This window comes from Bombina bombina, chromosome 4 (assembly GCF_027579735.1).
Source record: "Bombina bombina isolate aBomBom1 chromosome 4, aBomBom1.pri, whole genome shotgun sequence".
Lineage (NCBI taxonomy): Eukaryota > Metazoa > Chordata > Amphibia > Anura > Bombinatoridae > Bombina > Bombina bombina.
In genome coordinates, this window is record NC_069502.1 from 835,520,533 (window position 1) to 835,535,764 (window position 15,232).

General features: G+C 42.2%; 1 protein-coding gene across 1 annotated transcript in view; it reads right to left on the bottom strand.

Annotated features, from left to right (window-relative positions):
* The window catches only part of LOC128657192 (zinc finger protein 432-like), a 219,487-nt gene that overhangs the window by 26,738 nt on the left and 177,517 nt on the right, over window positions 1-15,232 (bottom strand). Inside the window, exons 13-14 of the mRNA XM_053711443.1 lie at window positions 14,211-14,300; window positions 13,351-13,458 (exon numbers count right to left, since the gene is read on the bottom strand). Of these exons, the coding sequence (XP_053567418.1) occupies window positions 13,351-13,458; window positions 14,211-14,300 (198 nt within the window). The remainder of the gene's footprint in view (window positions 1-13,350; window positions 13,459-14,210; window positions 14,301-15,232) is intronic.

The window sequence follows — 15,232 nt, forward strand, 5'->3', positions numbered from 1 at the left end:
AGTGCCGAACAATCGGTTTTAAAGATATTAATTGATATATCTTCGTGTAATCCCTGCACCATTGGTTCAGCATACAGAGCTGAAGAGGTCGCATGTGAAAACGAGCAAAGGGGATCGCGTCCGATGCAGCAGTCATAAGACCTAGAATTTCCATGCATTAGGCTACCGAAGGGAATGATTGAGACTGAAGGTTTCGACAGGCTGTAATCAATTTTAGACGTCTCTTGTCTGTTAAAGACAGAGTCATGGACACTGAATCTATCTGGAAACCCAGAAAGGTTACCCTTGTTTGAGGAATCAAAGAACTTTTTGGTAAATTGATCCTCCAACCATGATCTTGAAGAAACAACACAAGTCGATTCGTATGAGACTCTGCTAAATGTAAAGACTGAGCAAGTACCAAGATATCGTCCAAATAAGGAAATACCACAATACCCTGTTCTCTGATTACAGACAGAAGGGCACCGAGAATCTTTGTGAAAATTCTTGGAGCTGTAGCAAGGCCAAACGGTAGAGCCACAAATTGGTAATGCTTGTCTAGAAAAGAGAATCTCAGGAACTGATAATGATCTGGATGAATCGGAATATGCAGATATGCATCCTGTAAATCTATTGTGGACATATAATTCCCTTGCTGAACAAAAGGCAAGATAGTCCTTACAGTTACCATCTTGAACGTTGGTATCCTTACATAACGATTCAATATTTTTAGATCCAGAACTGGTCTGAAGGAATTCTCCTTCTTTGGTACAATGAAGAGATTTGAATAAAACCCCAGCCCCTGTTCCGGAACTGGAACTGGCATAATTACTCCAGCCAACTCTAGATCTGAAACACAATTCAGAAATGCTTGAGCTTTCACTGGATTTACTGGGACATGGGAAAGAAAAAATCTCTTTGCAGGAGGTCTCATCTTGAAACCAATTCTGTACCCTTCTGAAACAATGATCTGAATCCAAAGATTGTGAACAGAATTGATCCAAATTTCTTTGAAAAAACGTAACCTGCCCCCTACCAGCTGAACTGGAATGAGGGCCGTACCTTCATGTGAACTTAGAAGCAGGCTTTGCCTTTCTAGCAGGCTTGGATTTATTCCAGACTGGAGATGGTTTCCAAACTGAAACTGCTCCTGAGGACGAAGGATCAGGCTTTTGTTCTTTGTTGAAACGAAAGGAACGAAAACGATTGTTAGCCCTGTTTTTACCTTTAGACTTTTTATCCTGTGGTAAAAAAGTTCCTTTCCCACCAGTAACAGTTGAAATAATAGAATCCAACTGAGAACCAAATAATTTGTTTCCCTGGAAAGAAATGGAAAGTAGAGTTGATTTAGAAGCCATATCAGCATTCCAGGTCTTAAGCCATAAAGCTCTTCTGGCTAAGATAGCCAGAGACATAAACCTAACATCAACTCTAAAAATATCAAAAATGGCATCACAGATGAAATTATTAGCATGCTGGAGAAGAATAATAATATCATGAGAATCACGATTTGTTACTTGTTGCGCTAGAGTTTCCAACCAAAAAGTTGAAGCTGCAGCAACATCAGCCAATGATATAGCAGGTCTAAGAAGATTACCTGAACATAGATAAGCTTTTCTTAGAAAAGATTCAATTTTTCTATCTAAAGGATCCTTAAACGAGGTACCATCTGACGTAGGAATGGTAGTACGTTTAGCAAGGGTAGAAATAGCCCCATCAACTTTAGGGATTTTGTCCCAAAATTCTAACCTGTCAGGCGGAACAGGATATAATTGCTTAAAACGTTTAGAAGGAGTAAATGAATTACCCAATTTATCCCATTCCTTAGAAATTACAGCAGAAATAGCATTAGGAACAGGAAAGACTTCTGGAATAACCGCAGGAGCTTTAAAAACCTTATCCAAACGTATAGAATTAGTATCAAGAGGACTAGAATCCTCTATTTCTAAAGCAATTAGTACTTCTTTAAGTAAAGAGCGAATAAATTCCATCTTAAATAAATATGAAGATTTATCAGCATCAATCTCTGAGATAGAATCCTCTGAACCAGAAGAGTCCAAAGAATCAGAATGATGGTGTTCATTTAAAAATTCATCTGTAGAGAGAGAAGATTTAAAAGACTTTTTACGTTTACTAGAAGGAGAAATAACAGACAAAGCCTTCTTTATGGATTCAGAAACAAAATCTCTTATGTTATCAGGAACATTCTGCACCTTAGATGTTGAGGGAACTGCAACAGGCAATGGTACATCACTAAAGGAAATATTATCTGCTTTAACAAGTTTGTCATGACAATTATTACAAACAACAGCTGGAGGAATAGCTACCAAAAGTTTACAGCAGATACACTTAGCTTTGGTAGATCCAGCAGGCAGTGGTTTTCCTGTAGTATCTTCTGGCTCAGATGCAACGTGAGACATCTTGCAATATGTAAGAGAAAAAACAACATATAAAGCAAAATAGATCAAATTCCTTATAAGACAGTTTCAGGAATGGGAAAAAAATGCCAAACATCAAGCTTCTAGCAACCAGAAGCAAATGAAAAATGAGACTGAAATAATGTGGAGACAAAAATGACGCCCATATTTTTTGGCGCCAAATAAGACGCCCACATTATTTGGCGCCTAAATGCTTTTGGCGCCAAAAATGACGCCACATCCGGAACGCCGACATTTTTGGCGCAAAATAACGTCAAAAATGACGCAACTTCCGGCGACACGTATGACGCCGGAAACGGAAATGAATTTTTGCGCCAAAAAAGTCCGCGCCAAGAATGACGCAATAAAATGAAGCATTTTCAGCCCCCGCGAGCCTAACAGCCCACAGGAAAAAAAGTCAAATTTTTTGAGGTAAGAAAAAATATGATAATTTAAAGCATAATCCCAAATATGAAACTGACTGTCTGGAAATAAGGAAAGTTGAACATTCTGAGTCAAGGCAAATAAATGTTTGAATACATATATTTAGAACTTTATAAATAAAGTGCCCAACCATAGCTTAGAGTGTCACAGAAAATAAGACTTACTTACCCCAGGACACTCATCTACATGTTTGTAGAAAGCCAAACCAGTACTGAAACGAGAATCAGTAGAGGAAATGGTAAATATAAGAGTATATCGTCGATCTGAAAAGGGAGGTAAGAGATGAATCTCTACGACCGATAACAGAGAACCTTATGAAATAGACCCCGTAGAAGGAGATCACTGCATTCAATAGGCAATACTCTCTTCACATCCCTCTGACATTCACTGCACGCTGAGAGGAAAACCGGGCTCCAACTTGCTGCGGAGCGCATATCAACGTAGAATCTAGCACAAACTTACTTCACCACCTCCCTTGGAGGCAAAGTTTGTAAAACTGATTTGTGGGTGTGGTGAGGGGTGTATTTATAGGCATTTTAAGGTTTGGGAAACTTTGCCCCTCCTGGTAGGAATGTATATCCCATACGTCACTAGCTCATGGACTCTTGTTAATTACATGAAAGAAATATATTTGAACAGGAGCGCTGTAGCTAAAGGTGAATGTGAAACAAATTAAAACAGGTGATAGATTCCCAAAAATACGTGTTAAAACATCAATGCTGATAAATTAAAAACAAGTGGTGAATTCCAAAAAATACGTTTCAAAACATCAATGTTGGTAAATATTAATAGTGACAAATACTTAGTGCAAAAATCATTCGTGCATATTATGAATAATCAAAAAAGGGCTTGGTGCAGCAAAATAAACTAAAATGAATTAAACAGTGACAAGTTAAGTGTGGTTTGCAAGGCTCTGCCTAAAAATATTTAATGTAACATATAAAATTACAGAATAAAACACATATACTAAAAACGGACGTCTCCGTATCAAACAAATTATGCCAATACACCGATTTTTTCAAAATGTGTCTCCTTATGGCCAGAAATGGGATAAAGCAGTCCCGGTAACAGTTATTATGTGGATAGATGATGCAGGCTTACCCCCAAACAGTTGCGGCTTTTTGATGAAGCAAACGATGAAATTACCGCCGTGGCGGAAGTGACGTCACTTAAGGGGGCGCTGGCCCGACTGAGCACTCCGATTGGTTTCTATTACGGTCGCTCTCAGGTTGCAGCTGCTTAGTTCACAGTGGCAAGGTATCCGCTCTTTATGTGCTCAAATGCACGCAGGATACTGACAACGGTAGTTTTGTGCTGAATGCGACTGTTTAGAGTAGATGCAAAAGTTCCATTTATAACCTTCAATAAGGCTTAATAATGTTGGTACACAAGCAAGTACCAGGAGGATGCCAAATTCTTTTAAAAGTTCCACAGATGACAAGCTGTATCAATCTGTAACAGCAACTGATAGCTGTGAGATGCTTCTCAAAATCAGAAGTGGGCAACAAACATCAACGCGTTTCTCCCTCTGCAGGGCTTTCTCAAGAACTTCTCTTGAGAAAGCCCTGCAGAGGGAGAAACGCGTTGATGTTTGTTGCCCACTTCTGATTTTGAGAAGCATCTCACAGCTATCAGTTGCTGTTACAGATTGATACAGCTTGTCATCTGTGGAACTTTTAAAAGAATTTGGCATCCTCCTGGTACTTGCTTGTGTACCAACATTATTAAGCCTTATTGAAGGTTATAAATGGAACTTTTGCATCTACTCTAAACAGTCGCATTCAGCACAAAACTACCGTTGTCAGTATCCTGCGTGCATTTGAGCACATAAAGAGCGGATACCTTGCCACTGTGAACTAAGCAGCTGCAACCTGAGAGCGACCGTAATAGAAACCAATCGGAGTGCTCAGTCGGGCCAGCGCCCCCTTAAGTGACGTCACTTCCGCCACGGCGGTAATTTCATTGTTTGCTTCATCAAAAAGCCGCAACTGTTTGGGGGTAAGCCTGCATCATCTATCCACATAATAACTGTTACCGGGACTGCTTTATCCCATTTCTAGCCATAAGGAGACACATTTTGAAAAAATCGGTGTATTGGCATAATTTGTTTGATACGGAGACGTCCGTTTTTAGTATATGTGTTTTATTCTGTAATTTTATATGTTACATTAAATATTTTTAGGCAGAGCCTTGCAAACCACACTTAACTTGTCACTGTTTAATTCATTTTAGTTTATTTTGCTGCACCAAGCCCTTTTTTGATTATTCATAATATGCACGAATGATTTTTGCACTAAGTATTTGTCACTATTAATATTTACCAACATTGATGTTTTGAAACGTATTTTTTGGAATTCACCACTTGTTTTTAATTTATCAGCATTGATGTTTTAACACGTATTTTTGGGAATCTATCACCTGTTTTAATTTGTTTCACATTCACCTTTAGCTACAGCGCTCCTGTTCAAATATATTTTTATCTGCTTGGTAGCTCCAGCACTAGACAGCGATTTTCCTGTAGTATCTTCTGACTCAGATGCAACGTGAGACATCTTGCAATATGTAAGAGAAAAAACAACATATAAAGCAAAATTGATCAAATTCCTTAAATGACAGTTTCAGGAATGGAAAAAATGCCAAAGAACAAGCTTCTAGCAACCAGAAGCAATGAAAAAATAAGACTTAAATAATGTGGAGACAAAAGCGACGCCCTTATTTTTTAGCGCCAAATAAGACGCCCACATTATTTGGCGCCTAAATGCTTTTGGCGCCAAAAATGACGCCACATCCGGAACGCCGACATTTTTGGCGCAAAATAACGTCAAAAAATGACGCAACTTCCGGCGACACGTATGACGCCGGAAACGGAAAAGATTTTTGCGCCAAAAAAGTCCGCGCCAAGAATGACGCAATAAAATGAAGCATTTTCAGCCCCCGCGAGCCTAACAGCCCACAGGGAAAAAAGAGTCAAATTTTGAAGGTAAGAAAAAATGATTAATTCAAATGCATTATCCCAATATAGAAACTGACTGTCTGAAAAATAAGGAAAGTTGAACATTCTGAGTCAGGCAAATAAATGTTTGAATACATATATCTTTATAAACAAAGTGCCCAACCATAGCTTAGAATGTCACAGAAAATAAGATTTACTTACCCCAGGACACTCATCTACATGTTTGTAGAAAGCCAAACCAGTACTGAAACGAGAATCAGCAGAGGTAATGGTATATATAAGAGTATATCGTCGATCTGAAAAGGGAGGTAAGAGATGAATCTCTACGACCGATAACAGAGAACCTATGAAATAGACCCCGTAGAAGGAGATCACTGCATTCAAATAGGCAATACTCTCCTCACATCCCTCTGACATTCACTGCACGCTGAGAGGAAAACCGGGCTCCAACTTGCTGCGGAGCGCATATCAACGTAGAATCTAGCACAAACTTACTTCACCACCTCCATCGGAGGCAAAGTTTGTAAAAACTGAATTGTGGGTGTGGTGAGGGGTGTATTTATAGGCATTTTAAGGTTTGGGAAACTTTGCCCCTCCTGGTAGGAATGTATATCCCATACGTCACTAGCTCATGGACTCTTGCTAATTACATGAAAGAAAAAGTCAAATTTTAAGGTAAGAAAAAATTTAATTATTCATATGCATTATCCCAAATATGAAACAGACTGTCTGAAAATAAGGAACGTTGAACATCCTGAATCAAGGCAAATAAATGTTTAAACACATATATTTAGAACTTTATATAAAAGTGCCCAACCATAGCTTAGAGTGTCACAGAAAATAAGACTTACTTACCCCAGGACACTCATCTACATGTAGTAGAAAGCCAAACCAGTACAGAAACGAGAATCAGTAGAGGTAATGGTATATAAGAGTATATCGTCGATCTGAAAAGGGAGGTAAGAGATGAATCTCTACGACCGATAACAGAGAACCTATGAAATAGACCCCGTAGAAGGAGATCATTGAATTCAAATAGGCAATACTCTCTTCACATCCCTCTGACATTCACTGCACTCTGAGAGGAAAACCGGGCTCCAACCTGCTGCGGAGCGCATATCAACGTAGAATCTAGCACAAACTTACTTCACCACCTCCACAGGAGGCAAAGTTTGTAAAACTGATTTGTGGGTGTGGTGAGGGGTGTATTTATAGGCATTTTGAGGTTTGGGAAACTTTGCCCCTCCTGGTAGGAATGTATATCCCATACGTCACTAGCTCATGGACTCTTGCTAATTACATGAAAGAAATAATGTTATTCTTTTAGTTCAATAAAACTATTAAGTTGTTATTATTAAGGTGATCATTTTTCTCCTTCAAAAACTACAGCTGAAAAGTTGATCAATTATGAACCTATGAAACCGGAGATAATTCACCTCCCAGTCATTTTATGTATTTCAATGATCTATCTATGTATTTCTAATTATGTTAGCATGTGTTGCTAGAAAGGGAGAATGTAACAGTGATAGGACAGAACATGTCAGATAAAGTAAGGGATGTAATAAAGTTCAGCCAAAAATAACAGAATTTATGTTTACCTGATAAATTACTTTCTCCAACGGTGTGTCCGGTCCACGGCGTCATCCTTACTTGTGGGACATTCTCCTCCCCAACAGGAAATGGCAAAGAGCCCAGCAAAGCCGGTCACACGATCCCTCCTAGGCTCCGCCCACCCCAGTCATTCGACCGACGTTAAGGAGGAATATTTGCATAGGAGAAACCATATGGTACCGTGGTGACTGTAGTTAAAGAAAATAAATTATCAGACCTGATTAAAAAAACCAGGGCGGGCCGTGGACCGGACACACCGTTGGAGAAAGTAATTTATCAGGTAAACATAAATTCTGTTTTCTCCAACATAGGTGTGTCCGGTCCACGGCGTCATCCTTACTTGTGGGAACCAATACCAAAGCTTTAGGACACGGATGAAGGGAGGGAGCAAATCAGGTCACCTAAATGGAAGGCACCACGGCTTGCAAAACCTTTCTCCCAAAAATAGCCTCAGAAGAAGCAAAAGTATCAAACTTGTAAAATTTGGTAAAAGTGTGCAGTGAAGACCAAGTCGCTGCCCTACATATCTGATCAACAGAAGCCTCGTTCTTGAAGGCCCATGTGGAAGCCACAGCCCTAGTGGAATGAGCTGTGATTCTTTCGGGAGGCTGCCGCCCGGCAGTCTCGTAAGCCAATCCGATGATGCTTTTAATCCAAAAAGAGAGAGAGGTAGAAGTTGCTTTTTGACCTCTCCTTTTACCGGAATAAACAACAAACAAGGAAGATGTTTGTCTAAAATCCTTTGTAGCATCTAAATAGAATTTTAGAGCGCGAACAACATCCAAATTGTGCAACAAACGTTCCTTCTTTGAAACTGGTTTCGGACACAGAGAAGGTACGATAATCTCCTGGTTAATGTTTTTGTTAGAAACAACTTTTGGAAGAAAACCAGGTTTAGTACGTAAAACCACCTTATCTGCATGGAACACCAGATAAGGAGGAGAACACTGCAGAGCAGATAATTCTGAAACTCTTCTAGCAGAAGAAATTGCAACTAAAAACAAAACTTTCCAAGATAATAACTTAATATCAACGGAATGTAAGGGTTCAAACGGAACCCCCTGAAGAACTGAAAGAACTAAATTGAGACTCCAAGGAGGAGTCAAAGGTTTGTAAACAGGCTAAATTCTAACCAGAGCCTGAACAAAGGCTTGAACATCTGGCACAGCTGCCAGCTTTTTGTGAAGTAACACAGACAAGGCAGAAATCTGTCCCTTCAGGGAACTTGCAGATAATCCTTTTTCCAATCCTTCTTGAAGGAAGGATAGAATCCTAGGAATCTTAACCTTGTCCCAAGGGAATCCTTTAGATTCACACCAACAGATATATTTTTTCCAAATTTTGTGGTAAATCTTTCTAGTTACAGGCTTTCTGGCCTGAACAAGAGTATCGATAACAGAATCTGAGAACCCTCGCTTCGATAAGATCAAGCGTTCAATCTCCAAGCAGTCAGCTGGAGTGAAACCAGATTCGGATGTTCGAACGGACCCTGAACAAGAAGGTCTCGTCTCAAAGGTAGCTTCCAAGGTGGAGCCGATGACATATTCACCAGATCTGCATACCAAGTCCTGCGTGGCCACGCAGGAGCTATCAAGATCACCGACGCCCTCTCCTGATTGATCCTGGCTACCAGCCTGGGGATGAGAGGAAACGGCGGGAACACATAAGCTAGTTTGAAGGTCCAAGGTGCTACTAGTGCATCCACTAGAGCCGCCTTGGGATCCCTGGATCTGGACCCGTAGCAAGGAACTTTGCAGTTCTGACGAGAGGCCATCAGATCCACGTCTGGAATGCCCCACAGCTGAGTGACTTGGGCAAAGATTTCCGGATGGAGTTCCCACTCCCCCGGATGCAATGTCTGACGACTCAGAAAATCCGCTTCCCAATTTTCCACTCCTGGGATGTGGATAGCAGACAGGTGGCAGGAGTGAGACTCCGCCCATAGAATGATTTTGGTCACTTCTTCCATCGCCAGGGAACTCCTTGTTCCCCCCTGATGGTTGATGTACGCAACAGTTGTCATGTTGTCTGATTGAAACCGTATGAACTTGGCCCTCGCTAGCTGAGGCCAAGCCTTGAGAGCATTGAATATCGCTCTCAGTTCCAGAATATTTATCGGTAACAGAGATTCTTCCCGAGACCAAAGACCCTGAGCTTTCAGGGATCCCCAGACCGCGCCCCAGCCCATCAGACTGGCGTCGGTCGTGACAATGACCCACTCTGGTCTGCGGAATGTCATCCCTCGTGACAGGGTGTCCAGGGACAGCCACCAACGGAGTGAGTCTCTGGTCCTCTGATTTACTTGTATCTTCGGAGACAAGTCTGTATAGTCCCCATTCCACTGACTGAGCATGCACAGTTGTAATGGTCTTAGATGAATGCGCGCAAAAGGAACTATGTCCATTGCCGCTACCATCAACCCGATCACTTCCATGCACTGAGCTATGGAAGGAAGAGGAACGGAATGAAGTATCCGACAAGAGTCTAGAAGTTTTGTTTTTCTGGCCTCTGTCAGAAAAATCCTCATTTCTAAGGAGTCTATTATTGTTCCCAAGAAGGGAACCCTTGTTGACGGAGATAGAGAACTCTTTTCCACGTTCACTTTCCATCCGTGAGATCTGAGAAAGGCCAGGACAATGTCCGTGTGAGCCTTTGCTTGAGGAAGGGACGACGCTTGAATTAGAATGTCGTCCAAGTAAGGTACTACAGCAATGCCCCTTGGTCTTAGCACAGCTAGAAGGGACCCTAGTACCTTTGTGAAAATCCTTGGAGCAGTGGCTAATCCGAAAGGAAGCGCCACGAACTGGTAATGTTTGTCCAGGAATGCGAACCTCAGGAACCGATGATGTTCCTTGTGGATAGGAATATGTAGATACGCATCCTTTAAATCCACCGTGGTCATGAATTGACCTTCCTGGATGGAAGGAAGAATAGTTCGAATGGTTTCCATCTTGAACGATGGAACCTTGAGAAACTTGTTTAAGATCTTGAGATCTAAGATTGGTCTGAACGTTCCCTCTTTTTTGGGAACTATGAACAGATTGGAGTAGAATCCCATCCCTTGTTCTCTTAATGGAACAGGATGAATCACTCCCATTTTTAACAGGTCTTCTACACAATGTAAGAATGCCTGTCTTTTTATGTGGTCTGAAGACAACTGAGACCTGTGGAACCTCCCCCTTGGGGGAAGTCCCTTGAATTCCAGAAGATAACCTTGGGAGACTATTTCTAGCGCCCAAGGATCCAGAACATCTCTTGCCCAAGCCTGAGCGAAGAGAGAGAGTCTGCCCCCCACCAGATCCGGTCCCGGATCGGGGGCCAACATTTCATGCTGTCTTGGTAGCAGTGGCAGGTTTCTTGGCCTGCTTACCCTTGTTCCAGCCTTGCATTGGTCTCCAAGCTGGCTTGGCTTGAGAAGTAGTACCCTCTTGCTTAGAGGACGTAGCACTTTGGGCTGGTCCGTTTCTACGAAAGGGACGAAAATTAGGTTTATTTTTTTGCCTTGAAAGGCCGATCCTGAGGAAGGGCGTGGCCCTTACCCCCAGTGATATCAGAGATAATCTCTTTCAAGTCAGGGCCAAACAGCGTTTTCCCCTTGAAAGGAATGTTAAGTAGCTTGTTCTTGGAAGACGCATCAGCCGACCAAGATTTCAACCAAAGCGCTCTGCGCGCCACAATAGCAAACCCAGAATTCTTAGCCGCTAACCTAGCCAATTGCAAAGTGGCGTCTAGGGTGAAAGAATTAGCCAATTTAAGAGCATTGATTCTGTCCATAATCTCCTCATAAGGAGAAGAATCCCTATCGACCGCCTTTATCAGCTCATCGAACCAGAAACATGCGGCTGTAGCGACAGGGACAATGCATGAAATTGGTTGTAGAAGGTAACCCTGCTGAACAAAAATCTTTTTAAGCAAACCTTCTAATTTTTTATCCATAGGATCTTTGAAAGCACAACTATCCTCTATGGGTATAGTGGTGCGTTTGTTTAAAGTGGAAACCGCTCCCTCGACCTTGGGGACTGTCTGCCATAAGTCCTTTCTGGGGTCGACCATAGGAAACAATTTTTTAAATATGGGGGGAGGGACGAAAGGAATACCGGGCCTTTCCCATTCTTTATTCACAATGTCCGCCACCCGCTTGGGTATAGGAAAAGCTTCTGGGGGCCCCGGCACCTCTAGGAACTTGTCCATTTTACATAGTTTCTCTGGGATGACCAACTTGTCACAATCATCCAGAGTGGATAATACCTCCTTAAGCAGAATGCGGAGATGTTCCAACTTAAATTTAAATGCAATCACATCAGGTTCAGCTTGTTGAGAAATGTTCCCTGAATCAGTAATTTCTCCCTCAGACAAAACCTCCCTGGCCCCATCAGACTGGGTTAGGGGCCCTTCAGAAATATTATTATCAGCGTCGTCATGCTCTTCAGTATCTAAAACAGAGCAGTCGCGCTTACGCTGATAAGGGTTCATTTTGGCTAAAATGTTTTTGACAGAATTATCCATTACAGCCGTTAATTGTTGCATAGTAAGGAGTATTGGCGCGCTAGATGTACTAGGGGCCTCCTGAGTGGGCAAGACTCGTGTAGACGAAGGAGGGAATGATGCAGTACCATGCTTACTCCCCTCACTTGAGGAATCATCTTGGGCATCATTGTCATTGTCACATAAATCACATTTATTTAAATGAATAGGAATTCTGTCACTTTAAATTTTAAACTGAACACACTTTATTACTGCAATTGCGAAAAAACATGAAGGAATTGTTCAAAATTCACCAAATTTTCACCACAGTGTCTTAAAGCCTTAAAAGTATTGCACACCAAATTTGGAAGCTTTAACTCTTAAAATAACGGAACCGGAGCCGTTTTTAACTTTAACCCCTTTACAGTCCCTGGTATCTGCTTTGCTGAGACCCAACCAAGCCCCAAGGGGAATACGATACCAAATGACGCCTTCAGAAAGTCTTTTCTAAGTATCAGAGCTCCTCTCACATGCGACTGCATGCCATGCCTCTCAAAAACAAGTGCGCAACACCGGCGCGAAAATGAGGCTCTGCCTATGCTTTGGGAAAGCCCCTAAAGAATAAGGTGTCTAAAACAGTGCCTGCCGATATTATATATCAAAATACCCAGATAAAATGATTCCTCAAGGCTAAATATGTGTTAATAATGAATCGATTTAGCCCAGAAAGAGTCTACAGTCTTAATAAGCCCTTTTTGAAGCCCTTATTTACGATCGTAATAAACATGGCTTACCGGATCCCATAGGGAAAATGACAGCTTCCAGCATTACATCGTCTTGTTAGAATGTGTCATACCTCAAGCAGCAAGAGACTGCACACTGTTCCCCCAACTGAAGTTAATTGCTCTCAACAGTCCTGTGTGGAACAGCCATGGATTTTAGTGACGGTTGCTAAAATCATTTTCCTCATACAAACAGAAATCTTCATCTCTTTTCTGTTTCTGAGTAAATAGTACATACCAGCACTATTTTAAAATAACAAACTCTTGATTGAATAATAAAAACTACAGTTAAACACTAAAAAACTCTAAGCCATCTCCGTGGAGATGTTGCCTGTACAACGGCAAAGAGAATGACTGGGGTGGGCGGAGCCTAGGAGGGATCGTGTGACCGGCTTTGCTGGGCTCTTTGCCATTTCCTGTTGGGGAGGAGAATGTCCCACAAGTAAGGATGACGCCGTGGACCGGACACACCTATGTTGGAGAAATATATTTTTTTTCTTTAATAATTTAGACTTGGATTTCAGTCCTACATAAATTATACCACAATCACCTACAAATAACAGGGGCATTTTCCACTGTGTATTTTACTGAAAAGAGATGATGGCTCTAAAAAGTCTCTCTATCTCCTAACAAAATCCTCTCTGTGCCTAGTGGGGCAGGTGATCTGTATCCCTCAAACACATCACTCACGTGCACTCACCTGTACTGATATTGTCACTGATTTCCTGCTTCACAGCTTCCAGCTGACTCTTTACGTACAGATCATTTGTTTGTTCAGCATTAAGTGCGACTTCAGTCTTAACATCAACTGCATAGATCATATAAATATGGTCACATTTTAGCTTTTTAGCACTAAACGCTGAAGTTGTAATATTAGACACAAACATACACTCACCTGTACCCTGAATCCCAGATACATTACACTCACCTGTGACCTGCCTCCCTCAGACACGTCACACACATACACTCACTTGGTCCACACACCCCTCAGACACATCATACAAGTACACTTATTTGGACGCTGCATCCCTCAGGCACATCACATACACTCACTTGTGTCATGTACCCCTCATACATATCACAAATGTACACTTACCTGTACCTTGCATCCCTCAGACACATTACACACATGCACTCACCTGTACCCTGCACCCCTCAGACATATTACACATATACACTCACCTGTACCCTGCCTCCCTCAGGCACATTACACATACACTCATCTGTGCCCTGTATCCCTCAGACACATCACACATGTACACTCACCTGTACCCTGTATCCCTCAGACACATCACACATGTACACTCACTTGTGCCCTGCATCCCTCAGACACATCACACATGTACACTCACCTGTGCCCTGCATCCCTCAGACACATCACACATGTACACTCACCTGTGCCCTGCATCTCCTAGACACATCACACATGTACACTCACCTGTGCCCTGCATCTCCCAGACACATCACACACATACACTCACCTGTGACCTGCGTCCCTCATAGACTTTACACATGTACACTCACTTGGTCCATGCATACCTCAGACACATGTACACTCACCTGTACGGATATGGTAACTGATTTCCTGCTTCACAGCTTCCAGATCGTTAGTCTGTTCAGCATTAATTGTGACTTCAGTCTTAACATCACCTGCATAGATCATATAAATATGGTCACATTTTAGCACTGAACAAGGAAATTATAATATTAGACACACACATACACTCACCTGTACCCTGCGTCCCTCAGACACATCACACACGTACACTCACCTGCGTCCCTCAGACACATCACACACGTACACTCACCTGCGTCCATCAGACATCACACGCATACACTCACTTCTACCCTGCATCCCTGAGACATATCACACAGCTGCACTTGTCTGTACCCTGTATCACTCAGACATGTCACTCACATACAGTCACGTGTACCCTGTATCAATCAGACATGCCATTCACTTACACTTACCTGTGACCTGCTTCCCTCAGACACATCACACAAATACACTTACAGGTGCCATGTGACCTTCGGATAGGTGATGCACATACACTTTTCTAGGCCCTGATTTCCTCAGACACATAACTAACTTACATTAGCTTGTTCCCCTTACAGACATCATACACATACACTCACTTGTACCCTGTATCCCTCAGACACATCACACACGTACACTCACCTGTGCCCTGTATACCTCAGACACATCACACACATACACTCCCCTGTACCCTGTATCCCTCAGACACATCACACACGTACACTCACCTGTGCCCTGTATCCCTCAGACACATCACACACATACACTCACCTGTACCCTGTATCCCTCAGACACATCACACATGTACACTAACCTGTGCCTTGTATCCTTCAGACACATCACACACGTACACTCACTTGTGCCCTGCGTCCCTCAGACACATCACACACATACACTCACCTGTACCCTGTATCCCTTAGACACATCACACATGTACACTCACCTGTGCCCTGTATCCCTCAGACACATCACACATGTAAACTCACCTGTGCCCTGTATCCCTCAGACACATCACACATGTAAACTCACCTGTGCCTTGTATCCC